The 24,500-nt window shown below is 40.8% G+C and overlaps 1 protein-coding gene across 2 annotated transcripts in view; it reads left to right on the plus strand.

Moving 5' to 3' along the window:
* Positions 1 to 17,473, plus strand: part of FSHR (follicle stimulating hormone receptor) — a 78,602-nt gene extending 61,129 nt beyond the window's left edge. For both annotated transcript variants that reach the window (XM_005523257.3, XM_088052850.1), the window contains 5 exons: positions 1,821 to 1,898; positions 5,180 to 5,248; positions 5,361 to 5,435; positions 10,256 to 10,441; positions 16,246 to 17,473. In XM_005523257.3, the coding sequence (XP_005523314.2) occupies positions 1,821 to 1,898; positions 5,180 to 5,248; positions 5,361 to 5,435; positions 10,256 to 10,441; positions 16,246 to 17,473 (1,636 nt within the window). The remainder of the gene's footprint in view (positions 1 to 1,820; positions 1,899 to 5,179; positions 5,249 to 5,360; positions 5,436 to 10,255; positions 10,442 to 16,245) is intronic.
* Positions 17,474 to 24,500: the final 7,027 nt, after the last annotated feature.

Below are 24,500 nucleotides of genomic sequence, written 5' to 3' on the forward strand. Positions count from 1 at the left end.
TGACCTGTGTAGGATGAGACACAGAACTCAGAGCTGAGTTCCATTGGAGGTGACCACATCAGAGAGGAAAGAAAAAATATAAAATATATAAATTAAAATTAAAATTAAAATTAAAATTAAAATTAAAATTAAAATTAAAATTAAAATTAAAGACAAACCTCAGGGAATTATCTATCGTACCCTTTTCTGTTTTCCCTATGTGGTAAAACTGCCCAGAGAATTAAAATTTTTTATTATGGAAAATTCCAATGCCAATGAGGAAAATCATATTTGTGCAAAATTTTGTGTGAAAACAGGCTGGTAATTTCCTAAAGCACTTCTTCTGTAGAAAAAAATGCATATCAGAAAAACTTAGTTTCTTTTTTACCAAAAAATAATTTGACATACATTTCTCAATCAGTTCTTAGTCTAACTGAAAGCATTCTTTTGGACAAGATTTATTGTTAATTTACACACAAAGTTCTGCACCTTCAGATCTTTGATTAGGAGATTTCAACCTGCAGGAACATTACTCCTGCAATTATTCATGGCTATCTTAATAATAGCCATTAATATCAACAAAAATGAGTATAAAACATAGTGGGGGATGCCTGAATATAACATACAGACATATAAGATAAGAAATCCATTTCAGGAATATGTCTGACATGTGTAATTCTGAGAACTTCAGTTCATTGTTCCTCAAAACCATCTAGGAAATTCAACAGCTATGGCACTTCAGAGATTTTCACCTTATCATCAGTCTTAACTAGACAGGAATTACTGTGGCTTGTACCAGCAAGAGCTCTTAATTTTTTAGGTGCAACTTCTTACTTCCCTGTAAGAATATACCTTGATTGAGTGCCAAACTAGACCTTGGTTAAAACCTTAGTCCCTCTGAGGTCAATAAGAAAATTCCCCCTGGCTTCAGTTGTGCCAACATTTAAGTTCCAAAGACAGGTCTTGAAATTTATAAAGGGCAGTTCTTCAGTAGAGGGATCCAGTTCACTTGCATGGGTGCTGTGTTCCTCCCCATCCCTGCCTCTGCTGCCCTCAGTTTGCTGAATGAAGCCTTTGTGTAAGTGTCACTCAGTGCAGAGTTGTGGCTGTACGGAGCTGTTAGCATGAGACAATTTTGGAATCGCGCTTAATTTCAAGCTTTGCAGATAATTAACTTTCTTCTGTGATTTCCAACAGAAACAGCAAGGAAACAGCCATATCCGCAGTCTAAATTATGAGTAACACTATTTAACTTCTTTGAGGCCCATATTGAGCCAGCAACAGAACGTTCCTATTTTTTTTTATCAGTCACAACTGAGGAAAGACAGAAATTCCTACTTGTCCATTCAACAAACTGCACTGACAGGGGTCTCGCATTTAAGTTCTTAAGCACATACAAAGCTTATAAGCAACCCTGTTGACATCAGCTGGGGAATGATTCATGGGCTGGTAGGTACCCTGCTGAATCAGGCCAGAAAGGCTAATGGCTTTCCTCCTTCTGGTTGGGAGGCTGGGAGAAGGGGTGGCCTCGCGGCCCCTCCAATTGCATTTTCTGAGGAGTGTGTTGGCTGGAGGAGCTATTTCATCCACCTCAGGTTATAGACCTGAGCTTTTATGCATTTTAATGTCTTCAGCCTATTTGGGAGGAAAGCATGGGGGTGTTGGGAATGTTTTACTCCAGCCTTTTTTATCAGGAAGGTTTGTGCTCTGCAGGCAGAAAAATGTCTTGGAAACTTTGGTTATTACCCTCTGTGTGTAGTACTTCCTCAGATTGAATATAAGTATTGAAAGGCTCATAGAAGTACAAAAAGGTGTCATTTCTATTGTATTTTATTTTTCAGAGATATTCAAGACAATATCAATATACGTACAATTGAAAGAAATTCATTCATGGGCCTGAGTTCTGAAAGTGTGATTCTGTGAGTAGACATGGCAAATTCATTATTCTCCTTGTTAGTTCATTTCTTTTCCAGAACAGGGTCAAGGATACCAGGAGTTGGGCACTTTTGCATACACTTCCAAATTCAATTTGAGATTTCTTCTTGCCCCTGAGATCTCTGTATGCTGTTTCCCCTCCATGAAACAAATTAATGCTTTTGGGGCTTTTTGTTGTGTTCTAATCCTGCTCTTTATTTTAGAAGCACATCAGAGAGAAAATTTAGTAATTACCGATGCCAAGGTTAAATAGCTACAGCTACAGTTCCCTGTGATACAGATTGCGTTCAAAAGGATGCCACAACTCATAAATATTTACAGTCAGACACATCACTCAAAGACCCTTATTACTTGGGCAGAATGTATGCAGGTGTTGTGGAAATGTGGTTTATTTGTACACAATGGTAATGCATTGGTACGGGTGGGTTCACAGTGCACTTTGGAGCTGCATGGCTAGATGACTCTGCATTCGATTTGAACAGTCATGTATTTTAATGAACTAGCTGGCTTCTTTGATCCTTTCTCTCTATATATCAAAACATACTGTTTGCTTGCTAACAAGCTGCCTTCCTTTCACTTAGCCAGTGGCCTGACTGGAAAAAATTCCCACCATGTTTATGTGGTTTACCCGGCACACTGAGAGAGAAAAGCAAGGTTTGAATTGACTGATTGAGCTCACGTCGATTCTGGGGGGAGCAAGGTCAGACCATCAATAATGAAGAGAGGCCAGTAACCAGTCATTTAGCTTTATCTCTCCCTTTTCCCTATCAGCTATGCACAACCTCTCTCTATTTCAAGTTCTGAAGTTTTAAACGCACACACATACACAAAGACTATTCTCAAATATATATTTCCAAAGCACTGCACAACAAATACTGTATTTGTTTTCATAATACCACCAAAGGATGAAGTAAATATCCCAGAGTTTTGCTGTATTTTGACCTCTCTGTGCATCTTGAAGCTGGCATGTCCCTCTCTCTCCAAAATGTTTCATTGCTTATATCAGGAAGAAATTCTTTACTATGAGGGGGTAAGGGACTGGAACAGGTTTCTCAGAGAAGAAGTGGATGCCCCATCCCTGGAAGTGCAGGAGCAGCAAGAGCTTTGTGAGCAGACCTGGCCTCCAGCACCCTGGTCAGAAAATGTCCTGGCTTTGCTCTAGTTCTCCCTAGAGCAGTTCAGGACAGAGGCCCTGCGAGCACCCTTTGAGAGTCCCTGATTAGGCTTTCTTTGTGCTGTGGTGAACTTAGCTCATTTTAGTCATAAATTTGCCATTTTTCTGTACAAAACTGAAGTCACGGCAACTCAACAGAGCCACAGCAATATCACTTAGCAAAAGCAGGCATATCAAGATGATTAAAATCACCCAGGACCCACTGAACCCTCACATTCTAGGGAGAAACCATTTTAATAGGCTTAGCTGTGGCAGGCTATGAGCATCTTTATGCCAGTAATTTAGATTGCATCTGATCCTATGCTATGCATGGGATCAGCACTGAGGAGACTAATGAGGGTAATGAAGTGCTAGAAATTTATGAAAGAAATTCACCATGCTTCCAGGTCTGCATGCCACATAGGTTCTAAGACAGATCTCTCCAGTCCCAAAATAGAGGGGAAGTAAATGATACTTCAGGGGCAGTAACCTCTTGCACTGGGTGAATTTTAGAGTTTTAAAAACCTACTCTAGCCATGAAATGAGAAGGAAAAGCCCCCATGTCCAAGCTCTGATCTCCACCTCCATTATCACCTTGCTAATGTAAGAGAGTGGAGTCAGTAAGGACGCTGGTTGAAGTGAGGGGAGAATTTGCCTCGACAGGAATTTATCTCTGTGTACTATAATGAGGTCTTGGGATTTGGGTAATTTTTTGCTCTTTTTACTACTTAGATGCTATTAGCCAGGTGACAGGAGTGTATAGTCCACACTGTGTGGCTACAGTGACTCTGTTTTACAACCTTAATATCTCATTGCATTAACATCATGTTCAGTGAGAGAATGCAGTAAGTGCTAATAGTGTGATTAAAAACATATCTATCAGTCTGGCAGCTACAAATTTATAAGATCAATGTAATATAATAAATGCTTCAAATTCTGTAAGCAGGGACCTGTCTCTCCTCCGTGCCTGCTCATTCATGTCTAATAGTGCTGGCAAGCGAAGGGGACGGTGACAGTTCTCCTGATCCAGCCTGACAGACATTATAGACACAGAGCTATGTGCATCTGCCTGTCATGGTCAAAAGAGCAATCCTTTCAGCCAGACCCATGACTGATTTCCAAGCTGACCTTAGCTCACCACCTCAGACCTCAGATAAGTGGGTCACTTGCATGCTCAGCTTTCAAAGTGAATTAGAAAAGAGTCCAGGTTTGCTGACAGTTTAATTAAATCAGGCCATTTTTGCCATCAATCAGACCTGTCATTGCCTGTTGGAGAGGGCGTGAGCTGCAAAGTGACGTTTAAGGCGCGATGAATGATTGCACCGTAAAGATGATAAATATAACTGACCTAAATGTAAATTTTTAGGACCACAAAGGGACAGAGGGAAGGTCGTTAAACATTAATTAGGTAATGCACCAGAGCAAAAACTTGGCAGAGAGCCCCAGGAGCTTCAATTGCCAGGTTCACTACCTATGTCTCCTCCTGGGGAAAGGAGCCTGGGGAGGTAGGACCGGGCAGCAGAGCAGACAGGGAGTGTAATTTGTCAAGGCAGCAGTGTAGGAGGAATCACCTGCTTTCTGGGCAGTTTGGCTGCCCCTTCCTGCCCTCCTGCCTGGCTCAGTGACCATCAGCCCCCCTCCTCCACCTGCCTGGCTGTGGACGTGAGCCCATGGCACACAACAGGCTTTTTTCCCTAATAACTGGCAAAGATGAAGCAGCGGCCCAGCGTTTCAAAAGCATCTTGCTAAGAGTAAAACTGAGCGGCACTGACAGCACCAACAGGAAAGACCTTGGTTTCCCTGGCTCCTCTGCTGCCTTCCCAGTGGAGCCATGAGCAGCGCCAGCATCTTCCCCATCTCTGCCCTTACTTCAGGAATTTACTCCAGCTGCTGTCTCTGATGGTAGCACTCATCCACCCTATTCATGTCTGCTCCCTTCAAAGCCTTCCTCCAGCTACTGGGATCTTACAGGCTAGGATTTGTAGAAATTTCACCATTTCAGTGTCCATTTAATGATTTCATTTGTTTGAGATTCCCTGGTTTGAGCTGTATACATTTTAGTCATGAAGCATAAATAAGAACACAACTCTCTTTTCCTTTTCTCTATTGCAGATGGCTCAATAAAAATGGAATTCAGGACATTGAGAATCATGCATTTAATGGGACATACCTGGATGAGCTGTAACTATTTCTGTTGTTTGCAATTCTGAAAAATGAAGATAGCAACTTCTGCAAGATTTTATTTTCTTTTTTAGTTTCAGATTGTTTCAGCATAAAATATTGTGTTTTTCAGAAATCTAAGTGACAATCACAACCTAGAAAAATTACCAAATGAGGTCTTCCAGGGAGCCAATGGACCTGTTGTTTTGTAAGTAGTATTTGGATTATATTTTTCTCATTACTGACTCCTTAGAAAAAGTCAGAGAAGAAAATATGAATGCCAGTCTGGATTTCATCTTGCAAACCTTGGAGTTCAAGACCAGAGGTCTAGTTCTGAATAAAAAAAAAAAGGAAGCCATAATTGAAATTTCAGTCTAGAACTTTATTTTCACTTTTTCCTCAAGATTTTGAGAGTATTGAGGGTGAGAGATTTAGATCCAGGTTTCTCTCCACGGTTTATTAAACTGTGCAGGAGAGGAGTAGTTCTGCTTTGTTTTATCCTCTAGAAAAAAATGCTTTTGGTTTTCTGTTTGAGCAAAATCAAGACTGGGTGAGTGGTTCTTTGTGCTGAAATCTGAATTACTTGCCACTGAACATCTGCCTCTGCATCTGTGCAGCTTAATTCTGAAGCAAAATTCCCATCCTACAGGGATGGGGATGTGGGTAGGTATGAGATACATCCCACATAGTTACAGCAGGATGTCCTTGGTGGGTGATGAGCTGGGGATTGAGAACTTAGCAGTGGAAAATTCAGCTGTAGGATGCTTATGGATCTCAGCCACCATTACCTCAAGCCACAGTTTGCCATAGGCTCCAAAAATATATGAGTTTGCACAGCTGCCTGTGTTTCCGAGCACAAGCCGCCACACATAAGGGCTGCAAGAGAGATGTGGGATTCTTTTTTTTTTTTGTCTCACTGATTCATCGGAACTTTCTCTCTTTGCATCTACCCTGGTTGTCCAGAGAGGGCTAAAAGTCACCCCAAATGAGTGAGAGGGGTCATGGGAGCTGTTGGAAGATTTTATACAGATGCTAGAGTGGTCACAAATCTGAAAAGGAGGGAAAAAAAAATACCTGATTAACCATGGGTTGAGTCCAGAGCTCTTCTGAAGGCCTCATTTTCTACTGTGTGACGGTCAATGTATCTATGATATAAAGAGCTGGGTTTACTTCATTATGCTTCACTTCCATTTTTTCTTCTAAGTATCTTCTTTTTTGGAAAAGACTGACACGGGAGCATCTTTTCATCAGTAATGTCATAGGCGTTTCTTTGGGAAATCATTGTTTCCTGTAGCGAAAAGTAAATGCATTTTCTTTGCAAGCTATACTTGATACAATCATATTCTGGAGGTTTGTCAAATTGATTTGCCTGTAGTTGAGATTCATTTGATAGTTCAATTTCTAACACTGAGTTATTTGTGTAAAAAGTTTTCTGTTCCATTACCAATACATCCACTATTCCGCGGATGGGAAATTACCTTTTTATCCTGGATGAGATCATGAAAGAGCCTTCTTACTCATCCATCACTGTGGTGTACACCAGGGATGTGCTTTCACTTGTAGAAATGATTGACCCATAATCATATCTTCGCTGGGACAAATCATATTTTTGCTGTTGCTGCAATCAAATCCATGTTGCAGACTGCAGTGTTTTAATAGAATGAACATCAAGGTGGTTTAACTCTTGATCTTCCCAAGCCAGTGTTATAGAGTCAGTTAATGCCAACTTCTATTTTATAATTCATCATATTAAAGTAATGTGAAAGAAACACAAACACAAAGAGACAGCACCAATCATAGGCCTTGTACAGGCTACAGAGTTTCACAAATTAATTCCTCTCTCAGACTTACAGCTCCTGGCTGAACTGGAATCTCTCTTTGGGAAAGACATCAAATTTTGAGTTAAAGGATTTTGGCATTGACAGTAGGCCAGTAAATCATATAGCTATTAAATCCCACAACTATACATATTCCTTCTATACAGAGACACACTCTGTTTATAACTTGGAGTTTCATAGCTTCAATTTTCAGCTGCACTGTTTCATTTAATTGTCTGCTGCTCCTCTCAGAGCTGAGTGGTTTGCACCAGACTTTGCTGGTGTCCTTAGCTCTCTGGCTGTGTCCTGACTCAATGCAGGGTGAAGTGGCCCACCCCACCCTTGCAATTTCTCTTCATTGGTAACCCCACATATGGAGGCTGCAGGAGAGCTCCAGTAGATCCCAGATCAACAGCTGAGTCCCTGAAGAGCAGCCAGAGATCAGTTTAGATACAAGCACAAAGAAAATTGTTCTCCCCAATCCACCTACCCTGCTTTGATTTCTGATCCAGGAGCTATTTTTTGCCATTTCTGTAGGTGCCTTTCAGACCTCATCAGCCGGTCAGTACTTTTGCTAATCCAACAGAGACTCCCAGTGGGAAAGGGAAGTGATTGGAAGAGAAGGTGGATTCATTTTGCTGTTCCTGCGCTGGCTGCTGTCAAGGCTGATGACTCACAGCCAAGCAACGATAACACAAGAACATGTATTTCAATTGCTGATGCCTTCTGGTTTGATTTCCTACTGCCACTTTATAATCTTGTTCATCAGGCTTATTTAATGTATCAAACCTCTAGCTAGAGAACAGCATCCCAAAGAACCTCTGTGCTGAGGGGTGTGTGTGTGGTATCTCAGTAATTACTCAGGAGTAATTTACTAAACCACCTGCACAATGTCTGTGTTTGTTTTTCGGGGCTTGTCAGTGGTGTATCTATAGGTATCCCTCACAGACATACTGAAAAAAAACCCACAAGGGTATGCAAAGCACTTTCCCTAACTCAATTCTGTTTACATGTGATAATTGGCATAAAAAGAAAAGTTCCTTAAGAAAGAAAAATAATTTGTTGAAAAAATATTTTATATCTTTGAAACCGTTTGGAGATGAGAGATTCAGTAAACTTTCAGATATTTTTAAGTGCTATTCATATATTCAATATTTGCTTATTTCCACACAGTGTAATACCAGTTTGGACTCAGTAATTATATTTAGCTAAAAAGCCAAAGAAAACATTTTCTGTGCTCTTGTTCAGAACTTTGAAGTTACACATTCTCTTAATGATGTCATGAGTGATGCTGTCATGGATTTAAGCAGAAACCTGCTGTTTAGTTTTTGACTCATGAGCATATACTGTGGGTGACAGTTTTCATTAGGCAGAGCACTGAGGGCACAAGTGAAAATTGAGGCTGCTCATTGCAACCTAATTACCTCTTCAAGAATCCAAGGGAGAAATCGATAGCCTAAAATTCCTCAGCAGCTGCCAGGTTTAGCTCCTGTAGAAACAGGCCCAGGACCTCAGGACGTCTTCAGTGAGAGATGTGGCTTCTCTCAACCTGCCCTGCAGAAGTTCACAGCACTTTGTAGTACATTCTGTCTCCCAGACATGGTCCCAAATTGGGGCAGCAGAGCGGAGTTTGTGTTTGCTCCTCTGCTGCCCCAGACCATTGTCCAGTTGTTGAAGGTGACATATTCCTTCAGAGCCTGGATGTAAAGCCTCAGCTGTGGGCACAGCATGGACACAAAGATCATCTTCACCAATTTTACAAAATGCTTTATAATCTGCCTGTGACTTCTTAGGCTTGGCTGGAGCTCAAGCTTCCTACCCCTTCCTGGTATTAATTTTGCTTTCTAGACCAGAGAACAGAGGTGCAAATGTGTGTGTGGTACATAGCAACTGTCTAAACTTTATTACATGCTCCTAAAACCTGGTCTCCCCTCACATAGCACCACTCTCCTGTGTTAATGCAATAATAAAAAAAAACAATTTGTGCATGTTGGGTGATAGAGATCAAATGACATGTCCTGATATCACACTGTCAAAGAAAGATGAATTGGAAACTGTACCTTCGAGGGAACACGGAGAAAACTGCAAACATTGTCCGTCCAATTCCTTGATTAGGGAGAAATCTTTTCTTTCCTTGGAGAATAAAGAGCAGCCTCAGCACACTACATCCTGGATCAGTCTGAGGCTGTGAGAGCACAGGGCTTAATGGAGGAAAGGTGATTTTGTGCAGTTCACTTTTACCTTTGCTCTTCAGAGCAAGGAGTTGATGTCAGGCAGTCATGATCTGCAGGGCATGGTTTGTGTCCCAATAAGGGAAATGCAGAGATGTTTTGCCTCAGCTGTTACAGCCTGGAGCTATGGGGATGTGTTCCCAAGTATCTCTTAGCCTGGAGATGGAGCACTCTTGGTGCTTCCTCCCTTTCTTCACTTGCATGGTACAAGATTAAGTATTTGCAGAACATGTTACCTTTTAAAACTCCTCTAATGCTCTCTCATGGCTGCTGATTCCATCTCTGCCTCTGATAGCCTGCCCCACAGTAAACACTAACTCATCTCTCCTAACCTCATGCAATTGTGCCCCTGTCTTTGCTTCAGTCTGTGCTATATTTGTTTTTTAAACCTCCAAGAAGGTTTTGTTGGGATTTTTTTTGCTCCTAACAGCCTGAACAATGCCACTCCTGTCTCTCTTTCATCATTTTTTCTTTCTAATGAGTACAAAATCTGATATCCCCAACCTGTCCTCACATCTGTACCCACATGTGAGCTTCTCTCTTTGTGTTTATTGCTTTTTCCACAGCAGCCTTCCCATGATGTGATGTTCATATAGTAAATGTCTATCGTGATTTCATCAGCCTTTTTTTTGTCCTTTAACAGTATTCTGGGATGTTTGCTGTAGTTACTGAGTATTTACTAAACCCAGCATCATATGGCAGTAATAGTTTATATGCTGCTAATTTTTATCCAGAACATTATGGGATTTTTTTCTTTTATTCTCACAGAGTAGCATCACTTGATTGCTGCTTACAATGGATATTAGCTCAGTTTGCTGGAGGAACACCCAATTTAGCATTGGATCATCCTTTCAATGTAGATTTCCAGCTGATCTGTTTCCAGTCACTACTCTGAGAATGAGGACAGTCTAAAACACATATCCATTGTTGAGCAGAAGTAAATTTGCTTTTTACCAAGATTTTTATATGTTTTTTTAAAGGGATATTTCCAGCACGAAAATCAGTTTCCTGCCAAGTCATGGATTAGAATTCATTAAGAAGCTAAGAGCAAGGTCTACATACAATTTAAAAAAGCTTCCTGACTTAAGCAAATTTAGATCTTTGATTGAGGCAAACTTCACCTATCCTAGCCATTGCTGTGCATTTACAAACTGGAAAAGACAAAAGTAAGTGATTTAATTTGTTTTTCTTTCTGGTGCTTTTCAGCAGTTGATAGTGAATTAAATAAAATTCCTCAAAATGTGGATAGAAAAGGTCTCTTCAGTGCAGGTGAGTAAATGGATGGAAATAAATGAATACACAATACATACAGGTTTATGCATGCTACACAGTACACTGCCTCTCCAATGCAGGGAATTATTAAATTCTGATAGCATCATCACTTTCCTCAGACACAATTCTGCCCACACCTGTCATAATTCCATCTTTCACTGGGACCAGCCTGGAGCCACACCAAAGACATTAAACAGCAAAAAATTGATCACTTTTTCAGAAGGTAACTGGAGGGAAGGCTGTGTTTGCAGAGAAGCTGGTCAACACTTGTTCATCAGTCCAGGAGGGCAACAGGACCACTGAGTGATCCCAAAGTCTTCTTTCAGAAAACCTCATTGATGTTGGAGCACTGCCCAGCCAAGCATCACAGATACATTATCTGTTGAGTTCATATTCACAGCATTTTGGGACATGTTTTCTGAGCAGATCCATTTCACACGAATCAACAGAGCAGGGTGGGAGGCTAAGGTGTCTTTTTAGACTCCAAAGGTAATTTTCCATGCTGTTTTTAATCTTCCATTAACAAGTTGCAGTGAGACTTTAGGTATCAGTGATTCTCATTGAGTATTTTCACCTCAGTCATATGGTGTTCACATTTAGTAGTTAGTGAACCTCCTGAATCTGTGCCACTGGAAAACATGAGGAACTGGTACCCATGAAAACCCTTGTTATTGTTTGAAATTCTTCCTTTACTAGATGTCCTGAAAGACTTGGACTTTGCCATGGCAGAAAAGAAATTATGAATCATTGTTACAATTCAAGACATCATTTTCATAACTGGCATAAAACTTCTAAGAAAAGTAAAACCATGCAGAGAAAGCTTAAACTGTTAGTAGCTTATATTTTAATACTAATACCCTTAATAGCCATTTCTTTTACTTTTAGCATTGTATTGTCACCAGGCAAGGGAAGATAACTGAGTTTGCTGATAGCTAATAAATATCATTTACATGTGTTTACAAAACTGTGTAAAGAGTGCAAATGTGATGGTGAACACTGTAGTGATAACAGAATATCTGGCAGAATCCATCCCCCATTATCCATTTTTGATCCAAAATGCTAGGTTTTCACTAGAACAGTTGATCAGCAGGTGACTTTTTTCACACATTTGTGCAGTCTTGTTCAGACACAGTGCCTGGTGGCTTCTAAGCAGAAGGGGAATGCAGAATGGGTCCAGTCCTTCCAGAACTGGTGGCAAAGTGTTATTTTCCAATGAGCCCAGTAAAAGCATGTGTAGTTCTGTATCTGCAAAGGAACACTGATATCACTGTGATTCGTATTTTTGAAGGCACTTGGCTTCTGGGCTGCTTGGGTCTAATCAGGACCCAAATCACAGAACCCACGACTTAAATTAGGCAACTGGATTTTTCAAAAACTTAGTAAACGTTTCTATTGAAGGCAAGCTACAGGAGGAAACAGCCCTGACCTTGTGGTAAGCACTCAGTATCTAGTCCCCTCACTTGGGCTTTGAAAAACTTCCATGCCACACACTTTCTACATGGAATTGAAGTCCATAGCACTCACTTCCCCCTTAGCTCCACTTTTGGAAGCCTTTCCCTGGCTAGCAAGAAGGCAAGGAGAATAAAACAGAGCCCTTTCCACAGCCTGGGTAAGTGTAATTTTGCAAAGAAATGCCAAGAAACCTGTGAAGAGCTCACATAGCCCCAGAGTGGATGTTCCAGGGCTGGAATGCCATGGCATGGTGGGGCTGCTTCTGGAGCAAGTCTGGTCACAGCTGTACCACCCTGGTCAACAGAACAAAATTGAACATATTTATCCATGCCTTTAATAGTTACCAGATGTATTTTCTATCAAACATCAAGCATAAATGCTAAATTATGAGAACCTATTATTTAGATGAACCCTTCTTGTCAGCTTCTTTTTAACATAATTAAAAATTGTCAGTTCTTTCATACAGTCATGTCTGCTGTACTGAAATTGGTATGAAACTGAGATCCTTTCTTCAGATTAAAGAGAGAAAGGGGATGCATGGTTTGGTTTGAAGACTGAAAGTATTACCATACACTTCAGCAGAGATTAGTCACACATACAGTAGCTACACCCTCTTTCATTTCAAAGCAGTTTTCGTGACAGCTGGCACAAGCTGCTTGTGCACTGAAGGCTGCTCAAGCTGTTTAAAAGTTATTAATAGTTTGCATAGTGCTTGATCACACAATGTGTAATATCCCTTTGGTAAGAGCTGTGCTTGGCTCAGAGCAGCAGGCATTGCTTGTGGTGGTGGGAGCCCTGGTGTGACCTGGCTTGTCGTGCACCTTCACAGGAGACAGTCATTCCTTGTGGCCATTTAGCTCACAAAATACTTCCAGGTAGTCCAGGGAGCATAAAAATGATGCTTCATCACCCCCAGAAGTGCATTTCTAAGGATCACAGCAGCAGCATCTGGAGTTCACACAGGAACTCTGAGGAAAAATTAAAGGATGTGTGGCCCCTTTCTGGCTGCCCATTCATGTTTGATTTCCCCTTTTTGACACTCTTGCAACACTCAAAGCCCTAGATAAAATAAGTTACCATAGTGGATAATGCTCAATCACCTCCCAAAAACTCTCTGCAGCAGCAAACAGATGCTGTGTGATAATGGAAAGCTTAAACCTGATACAGCAACAGTGTTTTCTAAGTTTTGGAGGATGCCAAGTCAAGCTCAGCTCTGCCAGTCTGAGACACACGTTAAAACGTAAGATAGTTTTGATGTTTTTCTCATTCCAATAAGGATTGCACACTAAATATTGATCTGTGGTTTGAATATTGTGGTGCTGGCCTAAGAGAAGGTAAGCTGCGTTCTTAAGGCAAGTCTAGTACAGTATGTTGAACTCCCCTCACGTTTTTCTGTGACTGGAAAATAATATCCTTGAAGTGTAGATAGGGCAGAGGCCGGATGTTAAAACCCTCAACTTGACATAGACCATTATGAACTTCAGCAAGATTTTGGCTTTCTTTGACATAAAGATCACCGTCTGCCCAAAAGAATGGCATTGATATGACTCTGTCCTTACACTTGATCGTTATTCTTTGGAGGAGCTGTCACTTGAAATCCTCCTTTTTCAAAAAATGTGGCAGCATCACGAATGGTGTTTGGGCCTCGTTTCGTAAGAACATACTATCAGTTGCTCACAACTCACTTAATGGCGCTTTTTGGTGAGGATGATTGGTGTGAGATAGGACTTATTACAGAACATAGGTCAAGACTATTTATTCTGCTGAGAGTGTTTCTCAGCACACAAGATCCTGCTGCCACCAGATCCAGACAAGGCGCATAAAATAACAACTTAAATAACGGCTTGTACAAAGGTAGTAATTTTTGTTTATTTTTGTCAGAGCAGTCTGCCAATTTCAATTTTGTTCTCTAAGCTGCCCTTTCTCCAGTTTATTTTTCTAGTTTACTTGAGAAAAATAATGCTAAACAATAAAAAATGTTTACAAAGAGAGGGAATAAATTAACTGCCTAAGGACACCCACAGTCTCAACAGGAAGCAAGGATCCCCACATCCCTTGACAAATAAAGTTTTAACCTGTTGCTCTGAATGCACTGCACAGCCCAAAGGGTGAGAAAAACAGGGCAAAGATACGACAAGGAGTCAGTGTCAGAGGATGGCTTTTCCTTCCCTTGGGAGTTTCATCTTACCTGCCCCCAATACAGGGAACCAGCAGGACACCCTCGTCATCTTTCCTTGGAGCAAACACCTTATTCCTTGGGACCCTGCTTTTATTTGGGACACTGGCTGTAAAAATAAGGCAAGAATCAATGAATTGTAATGATTAGAAATATTTCATTGTCCTCATGTAGCACTCTTGCCTGGGCATATATTTAGGTCCAGGCAGTGCCTCCAAAATTTTAGAAAAGGTTTATTTTTACCTCATGCTGAGAAATGATTGGCTACAAACACTTCCCTCACTTCATTTTCAAAGCACCACCAATTGCTGTGGCTTTCAGTGCCCCCAAGTGCCTGTTGCACTAAAAAATGAGGGACTTTTTCTCCTGTTATTGCTCCTTGGAAGCCTGTATTCTCTTTCAGCCAGAGAACTGTTGATATATTGATCAATACTCTGGACCCTTCAGTCATCCTTATGCGAGTAGAACACAGGAGAGCAAAATGTAATGCCTTGTTATTGCTACTGTGACCTTCATAGTGCATATTTGACCTCACAGAAAATCAGTTTTCTGACTCAGTTGACAGGCAAGATAAAAAATATTGATAATAGTAGAGGATGTTCAGAATCTCAGAGGAAATGTCCCTCACCTTCTGGTGCTGGACCTTCATTAGTTTTCCCTTCTTGCAGACCCTTTAAACTCAATTTTCAGAAGATATAGTGAGTGCAGAAAGTCAAAGGGTAAAATTAGGTTACAAATAATTCTCCTTTTTAGGCTGCTACCAGTTGTTCAAAATTTTAACTTTATTTGCCTAGAGAGCTATTCTCTCAACTGTACTCAGAATCAGGGTGGAAGATGAGCTGGGGTCCTGTCCTAGAAATTACACACCTAAACTGCAGTCTGGGTTGTAGCTGAATGTAGGCAGAGCTGAACTGCATTGGTTTCACAACTAAATGTCAACTGCTTTATTCCATAACTCAGTCTGCATCCAAACCTGTGGATGCAAGTTCATGGGACAGCCAAATTCTAAAGCAGCCAAAGAGTTATTGTAAAAACTCACCGTTCATTTCATGTTTATACTTGATATTTCTTGATATTATTGAGCTGATCATCGTTCTATCATCTCAGCCAAAATATTAGTTTCTTCTGTAGGTCTAGGCATGGAGAAGGGCGTAGAGCTAATACTCTACAAAACAAAGCCAAACACAAAAATATCAAAAATGCTAGTATTTACCTGTGCTACTAAAAATTCTTAAAGTGCTTACAAAATACTTTCTGAAAGAAAAAAGCAACTAGGGTTTCCATTAAAATGTCAAGTTTGGTTTGATTTGGTTTGGTTTGATTTGGTTTGGTTTGGTTTTGCTTCACTTCACTTGATTTCTAATCCACCTTTTTAAAAAAGTTTTTAAGCAAAATGGTCTCCTGTGCCTTGTGCTTCTGTTGGCATCTGTCATCTAGAGATTATCTGGAGCCCCGAATGAATTTATTTGTGCTATTTACTTGTGTTACTGGCTGGTCACTAATATGAGGTACTAAAAATGAACAGCACAAAATGGAGTTATGTGCCCTGACAGAGTTACAAGATGGTGGTGGTCAATACCTTTAGGAAAAAGGGAATTTGAGAGTAACTCTAAGAGACAGTAGCATTATTTTGGTTATACAAACTCCTTATAAGCACAGCTGACTTGACTCATTCCTCAAAGCTCAGTCTTACATTGGTATTCATTGCCATGCATTTCCCCCATGCACAAATCAGCTTCTCAGTGACATCTTAGGTGAGATATTCATTTCAGATGAGGGAGGCTTCTTACAGAGTGTGTTATCCAGGTGTGTAACTGCAGCATGAGTGTTAGACAAATATTAGGTTTTCCTTTCCCATGCACTTTATGATGTTTCCAAGTCATTTACATGTTCTTGTTGTATTTTATAAATGGGGACCAGCCACACTATTAATTTCAGGCTCCAGGTTAATCTATATAATCATCTAACCAGAAAAACTGTGATGTTAATGGAAACTGGATGATTTTGTGTTTGTTTTTTACTTCATATTGTGTCTCTTAGCTTCCAACTCTACTCTTTCTACAATTTCAGGACTGAATTACATCCGATATGTAGCATATCTCAGGTGAAGCAAGACTTTGAGGAGAAGCCTGGCAAAAGACTACAGACAAGGTCTGCAGCTGAAGATTATATTTCCAACTATGGCATAGGATTTGACCCAGCGGAGAATGAATTTGACTATGGTTTATGCAATGAAGTAGTTAATGTAGCCTGCTCTCCTAAACCTGATGCTTTCAACCCGTGTGAAGATATCATGGGATACAACATCCTGAGAGTCCTGATATGGTTCATCAACATTTTAGCTATTACTGGGAACACTGTGGTCCTCATTATTTTAATAAGCAGTCAATACAAACTCACTGTTCCTCGCTTTCTAATGTGCAATCTTGCCTTTGCAGACCTCTGCATAGGGATCTACCTGCTGTTTATTGCCTCTGTAGACATCCAGACCAAAAGCCAGTACTACAACTACGCCATAGACTGGCAGACTGGAGCAGGCTGCAACGCTGCAGGATTTTTCACAGTGTTTGCCAGTGAGCTCTCAGTCTACACGCTGACGGTGATCACCCTGGAACGGTGGCACACCATCACCTACGCCATGCAGCTGCACCGCAAGGTGCGCCTGCGCCATGCCGTCATCGTCATGATTTTTGGCTGGGTGTTTGCATTCACAGTAGCACTCCTTCCCATATTTGGGGTCAGCAGCTACATGAAAGTCAGCATCTGTCTGCCCATGGATATAGAAACGCCGTTTGCCCAGGCTTACGTTATATTTCTCTTAGTGCTGAATGTACTCGCGTTTGTCATTATTTGTGTCTGCTACACCTGCATCTACTTTACTGTGCGAAACCCCAACGTCGTCTCTTCCAACAGTGACACCAAGATTGCCAAGCGCATGGCCATACTGATCTTCACCGACTTCCTCTGCATGGCACCAATATCTTTCTTTGCCATATCGGCCTCGCTCAAGGTTCCTCTCATCACGGTGTCCAATTCCAAGATCCTCCTGGTTTTGTTTTACCCCATCAACTCCTGTGCTAACCCTTTCCTCTACGCCATTTTCACGAAGACTTTCCGCAGGGATTTCTTCATTCTCTTGAGCAAGTTTGGTTGCTGTGAAATGCAAGCCCAGATTTACAGAACTGAGATCTCCTCATCTGCTCATACTTTCCACACAAGAAATGGCCATGGCCCTCCTACATCAAAAAACAGTGATGGCACTATTTATTCTTCAGTTCCCCTGAATCATTTGAACTGAAATGCTTGCATAAATTTGTGTCTGAGGCAGTGTGATAACCACTTGCAAGTATGTGGATTTGAACAATGACTTCAGCATAGCATGCAAACTTATGTTGTATGAAAAAAAAATTATTTCAAATTTCCTATTTTTGTTCAATGAACAACCATCAGAGATGGCATATCATCTTCATCAGTTCTTGAAGAACAAAGTGCCAAAGTGTTCATGTAGAACTGCCTCAAGAAATAAATGAGATCATAAACTGGTATCTCCCACCATGCAGGCAGAGATTCCCTTCATTTTAGGGAGATGTTAGTTGCTTATTGAGAATTAAGTAGTGGTTATATAGAGTTTCAAAAATATGTAGAATTAATTTCTTTTTTTGTGAATTGTGTTATAACAATACAGATAATTAGCTTTTTTCATTAACCATATCTCCTGGGGTTACAGGAGACAGAAGACCGATTTAAGCCCTCCTCCAGCACAGACTTGCTAGGAATGTGAATATCTCAGGATGTTTCCATTTCTGCTGAGCACACCAGGGAGGCAGGAGGCATCTCCAGCTGTGCTGGACCTTTGCTGTTCCACACTGTGTGGACCTGCCCTACTCTGCACAAAAGTGTCACTTTGGGTGGTATTTGTGTTGGTTTAGATTGGCAGGCTCAGAGAAACCTGTTCCATCTGAGTTTGCATCAAGAAGTTAGGTTTGTTTTCAAGGTAAGAAAGAGGAAGAATGAGGACAAGAGAAACCCCTCATAATAAAAAGGGTGCTCTTTAAAGTTGTTTTCACAAAGTTGAATTCACTTGTGTCTTTGGGAGCTTTGGCTATGTCAGCATGGGCCAATGGGCTGCTCCACCAAGACATGTGAGGCAGGTTTACCATACAGCAGCATTTGTGTATTATACTGCCTGGGCTGCACAAAGAACAGCAGATCTAGATGTGGCTTTCAAATCCCTGCACAAAAGTTCATGTGAAATCCTGATTTTTTTGTACCATCTTTTTGGGATTTCTCCTTCCCTTCTCAAAAAAAAAAATCCTTCATGCATACATTATCACATGCTGGTCCAGATTGAAAGACCTGAAATAAATCATAAGCTGTATATGTTGAAATAACAACAACAATGAAAGAAAAATAAAATTAATCAAGATTTCCTGATTTTACAGGGTTTTTTACTAACATCTCAATGAATGTACAGGCTTTTTATCTATATAAATGTCTAATTTTTGCATGGATCATAATTCCAAATTGCAACAAAGACTCATGGGTGGGTAGGGTTTTCTCATGCTGATTATGTGTCTGTGTGTGGATATGTGGGCATTAAGAAAACACCAGGAGAGCAATCTGGGCTTCATTCCCATCTCACAAACAACTGACTGTTCTGCCCCATGAAATTATAAAAGCTTGGAGTCTTCATGGTTAAATGTCATGTGCTTTGAATGTTTCCTACCTACAGCTCATAAAATTTCAGTAGCAAATCTTGATGCTTTTATCCATAATTTCCCCTGTCAACAGCTTCAAATTTCAGCATCTGAATCTTACGTGAATAACAACAGGAGGTGACTATTCATTCAGTCCTAGCCAGGGAAGGAACTATCAGCTCCCTACTGCATAAAACAGGGGAGATCAAAGACAGTGTGTTTTGGCGGGGGAAATTTCATTACTCAACACAAGTAACACTCCCTCCAAGATCCAGGAAAAGAAAGAATGAAAGAGAAAAGTGGGAAAGACACTTCATCTCTGGGAAGATCATCTGACTACTCAGAGGAATCATTTTTTCTCACAAATGTTTTATATCATATACAGTGTGCTGGTGTGCAGCCATTAAAACCCATTCTAATGGAAGTGACTGAATGATGAGGTTCCAAAATGACAAATAATCCAGTTATACTTTTAAAAGGGTCCTGAATCTATTATTTGGCTTAAAATGAGGGATGTTCTTTGGCAAATACCACCCCACTTTTGATGATAAATAAGGAAAATTCTTGCAGCTTGTCAGTTTTTCACGAGCTCTGTCCATTTACCAGGAATGAGACCTGGCAGCTGAGGAAAGCACAGGCATTGTAGTCTAGAAACCAATCGAGTAAATCCTCTCACAGATACATCAGGCACACGAGCTTGATGCAGACCATCTACTCCATGCAAACCCATTGCCCAGACATTTGTGGAATCAGGACACAGTTAAATACATTTTTCTAATTAACATCCCTGAAAAGAGACCTTGCAGGGTTGTGTCTTGTAGCCAGAGTCAGATCAGGGCCCAAGCGACTGAGCCACCTAGCTCATGTGTCTTCCTCCAGAGGACATGTGAGTTGATACTTGAGGAGCAAGTAAAGCCTGCAAAACTGGACACCTTGCTTCATGGAGGACATATCATCCTGCCTACACATTCTGTTCAGGAGCTCTGGTGGCAGCTCCAAAGCTGAGAGGTTTACTGCCATTACCCAGACAAAATTCTCCCTCTTCTAGTCCTTAGATCTCCTTGGCTTTAGCTAGTCTTTTGATTATAATTTTAATAATCTTTCAAATTGTGATGGACATTGTGGGACTTGTGTCTTTCCTTGTGTGAGATATTGGTCTTTTTGTATCATTTTTTTAGTAGTGTTTTTATTTGAAGAAAGCAGTATAAGAAAAAAAAAACTAAACAACTCAAGATACGTTTTGTCCGTGCTTGTAATGTAAAAAAAAGCCCGCTGGTGTTTGGTGTGGATTTCTTCAGCTCTTGAACATGTTTATATTGCAATCTCTAAACTATTTTACATTTCCCTGTCTGAAATCTATTTTAATAAAACAAATATCAAAACAGAGTGCCTTGAGAACAAGTGTGTGGCCAGAGATATGTTGACAAAGTATGCAATAAATGTTGCTGCTTATCTGGAGAGCTCCATTTATGCAGTGCAGCCCCCACAGTCAGGTCACTGTGACCTAGAGATGAGAGGCTCTGCAGAGAAAACCCTCCTGCAGCTTCCTGGAGAGTTAGCACAGAAAGGTGTGCTTGAAACCTCTTCAGCAAATAACACAGAAAGACTGACCTGCCTTTGTTTTAACAAATCTCTTGCATTAACCCATATTTCTTATGAAATAATAGATTAACCATTGACAGAACTCAGGCATATTTTTCCTCTTTAATTCATATGAATGGCTCTTCATATGTGATGCATTCTAATTTTGTTTCTCCCTCATTTTTAGAGCCAGGGCTTGTAATTCTCTTTTATTTAGTATTTTGCTCAGACAAATAAGTATGTGTCTGTGTGTTAATATATGCTCATGTGAGTAGGAGAGACAGGCCAAATGTAACAATGAAACTGATTCAAAACCCAGTTCTAATTCACAGGAAAAACCTGGGAATTGGTCTATTATGGGTAGAATTACCATTCATTGTGGCCAATCATTGCCTTTTAGTCTTCACCAAGCCCCCAGAAATGCTGTGTGAAAGAGTTGTGATTCTCTTTGCCTTTATGGTACCATCACCAGAGCGACACAAAGAGACTGTGCTGGCAGTGAGGACACAAAAAGCAACTTCTTGAGCTTTTTGATAGAAGCATCATTCCTTCAGGCATGTACCTTGTGGAGAACCCAAACCTGACCTCCCCAAGAAACATTCATCTGGTGTTGTGATGGGAAATGAGAAATGAGGCCATTCAGCTTGGCACTCTAAAGGCAGCATTGCGAAAATTGCTACCATGGGTAAAGGTAATAGGAGCACCAGGGGCACCTGGTCAAAAGTGCCAATAAAAACAGAAACTTGACTCAATAGAGAAAATGAACCATGATCCATTTTCTCTACAACTTTGCTCTGGGGGTTGCACATATATGCCAAGCAGAGTCTGCTCATTAGAAGGCAGGTCTGTGTTTGAGCTTGTTAAGAATTCAAGATGAGATTTGCATCCCATTTAGCAAGTCTTCAAATCATTTGACCACATTTCTTTCCTGTAGATTCCCTCCTAATCATTCCACTGAGAACACAGCAGATAATCTTACATTTAATTTATGCAGCTTTGTTGTTAAGAAGAGTTAATAATGCGAAATGATTTATCCTCAAGGAATAATTTAACCATCCCTCCCCTCCCTGAATGAAAGAACAGAAAAGAAAGGTAGGTCTGGTTCAAATGGTCAAGTAAGCACATAGAAACCTCCTCACAGATTTGCATCTTTAATATGGGCATATGCAGTCTCCCATTGTGTATGCAAATGGGAATTGCACATACACACTCTTCTTCCGTGAGAGCTTTTGTCTAAGTACTTGGCTTCAAGCACATATTTGAAAATCTGGGTGTTGTTGCTTTAAAACATTCAAGCACAGGAGTAGGATTTTATAGCTGTCATCTGGATAATTAAACTCTTCATTAACAGTTGTTCACAAACCAGTAGGTGACCTTTAATTAGGGATGAAAGTACTCAGGAATGGATTTCAAACATTAAGAAACTGCAGAGAAGTCCTTTTCCCTCCACTTCTCCAAGTCCGTGGAAAATCTTTTGTAAAGCATTGGTTTTCCAACAGAAATTATGCTGGGTGAGACAAAAATATGTTTCCAGGCCCAACTCATCAGATATATGCTTTGTTTAACCTTGCTGTAACTAAAATATTGTACTTTCTGTTTTCTGTCTCATGCAGAGTTTGCCATATGTTACCTGGGTCTTTTTTACCCCAGCCTGGACACCTGCACCAAGTCATATCCCCACCAAAAAAGAACAGGAAAAATCAACAAGTTCACAATGAGAGCAGTGCACAGATGGAAACGTGCTGTATTTGTGAGTGGGTGGAAGATTGCAGGGCAGAATTGAGCAATATGGACATTTCTGTTGAGTCATTTGAATATCCAGTGCTAAAATTCTTCATTAAAGGGGTAGTTTAGCTGAAATATAGTTCCCAAGAAGAAAACAATAGAAATTTGCATGGAAAAATCCAATGGAGAGATAAAATCTAAAGGTAAAATTGAAGTCAATGGTGTTTAAAATCAAAAGATTGATATAAGGAGAGAGTATGTGCTGTCTCTGGAAAAAGATATAGCAGCTCCTTTAAGGGCCACCCAGGCACCAGTCACCTTTGCACTGCAATTCTGTGTATTCATTGTGAGCTACAAATGCCTGATCGGCTTTAAATGCTCCCAGTTTCTTCTTTTCATGGCTATGTGGTGTGGACAGGCACGTACCCCTTTGAGATCTATACTCTTGCCTCTTCATTGCCTCAGCTTTACCCCATCTTGTCCCTTTACACAGCCATGGTTTGTGCACTCTGTGCTTGGAAGAGCTCTGCTTTTATTTTCAGTCATGTAAGGAACAGAATCCACATTCCTTAGAAACTCTTCTTCAGAAATCAGCAGTTGGAAGACCAGAACATTGCTTGTAGCTCTCTATTCTGGGGTGCACAAGTCTTCTTATTCTGCCTTCCATCTTCTCCCTCTCTTCATTTTTGCTTATTTGTTTGAGTGACTGTCGTGAGCATAACTGGCCCTTTGCTAAGCTTGAGACATTCTGCTTCGAAATAGTCATTGTTTGAGCCAGACAATTTCCAAAAATCAGGGTGATATGAGTAGATCCCTCTCTCTGACTCTACATATTCCCTGGACTTTGCTGGAGGGGAAAAAAACCCTAATTTTTACATAGGTGATTCACTATTTTCCACTCCCACATTGCCAGCTGCATTTTTGCCTTGTCCCACAGACGTCATGGTGGCATCTTAAGTGCCCTGGGGAGGCTGCAGAAGGAGGAAGAAGGAAACACAGTCCCAATAAAGTGGGGACATCAAAGTTAGAAAAGCACAGCCAAATTAGGGCAGTTTTTAAATGACCCCCAAATGCTCCAAGAACTACCTGAACCCACATCAAAGAAAAGCCCAAAGCCAGTCTATTTTTTCATTCCTGCCACCAAGGCCTGCAGTCAGAGAGGATTCACTCTGATCCATGGGGTCTCTCAGTATGACCATGGCGTCTGTCTGTCAGGAGGCTGTGCCAAATACCAGGTTTAACAATGGCACCAGAAACAGTGATTTTACTCAGTGCTGTACCTGTGCTGAAACACTGTTTCTCTGCAGAGCTAAGAGCCTGGACTGGGCAAAAATTGTGTCAAACTAGACTTTTTTCTAGAGGTGGCATAGCTATGGTACTGTTTTCAACCACAACAATTTACCCAAGGTTTGGGAGTTTTTTCCCAGCAACTCCTCCTACTACCAAACATTACCTTTCTCCCAGAATTCTTGCTCCTCCTTCCTTCAAAAACCACTGCTGCCCACAACCACCACTTTCAGTACCAGTTTTCCTTCCTTTGGTGGATTACACTGGAGTCAACCAAAACACTCATTAGTCACTGAAAAAGTCTTCAAGGTGTCAGTACTCAGTTGTTTTTTTTCCCAGAAAGGTGTTGTTTTTCTTCATGGCAACACTCAGAATATTTTTCCACACACTTAGTACCATCATAACAAATGCTCTGTTTCAGTGTCTGTCCTACACTCACCATTATGCAGACATGAACTTGGTCTTGGACCAAAACAGCTTTTGGTGTCTGTTTCAGTGTCCTTTCTACACTTATGTAAACCAGAGAAGTCATCATTCTCAGATCCTCAGCAGAGACCTCTCAGTTTGACTGCCCTAATTGTAGGTGCTATTCCTGTTTTGATGCTCACCAGAAGAGACCTGCTTTCATCCCTGAGGAGGGCAAGCTGTGAAGTCATGAGAAATTGAGGAGGAAATAGGCAACCTGTGTTCAGAACAGCCTCACCATTGCTCAAACACCTCGAAGGACACTTGGAGGGCAGCCAAATCTCACGTGTGAACATATGTAATTACCATTTTGTCTCTCTCCTTGTTGCTGTAGATAAACCTCTGTGTATCACACAGCACCACCAGGGCTGTGCTCCAGAACTCACAGTGCTGGAGCTGCACTTTGTAAAGCACAGTGGGACCTCTCCTGTAAAACATGCACCACGAGTCAATAAAGGTCTCTAAGAATTAACTAGTTAGGCAATCAGACAATTACTTATTCAACTAATTAGGTCTGACCTAATTTCTGTAAAATAACCATCCAGGAATCCTTTGGTTTGTTTCCTCTCT

Source organism: Pseudopodoces humilis, chromosome 3 (genome assembly GCF_049639895.1).
Source record: "Pseudopodoces humilis isolate 2021_Gansu_Grassland_sample_001 chromosome 3, ASM4963989v1, whole genome shotgun sequence".
NCBI classification, from domain to species: Eukaryota; Metazoa; Chordata; class Aves; order Passeriformes; family Paridae; genus Pseudopodoces; species Pseudopodoces humilis.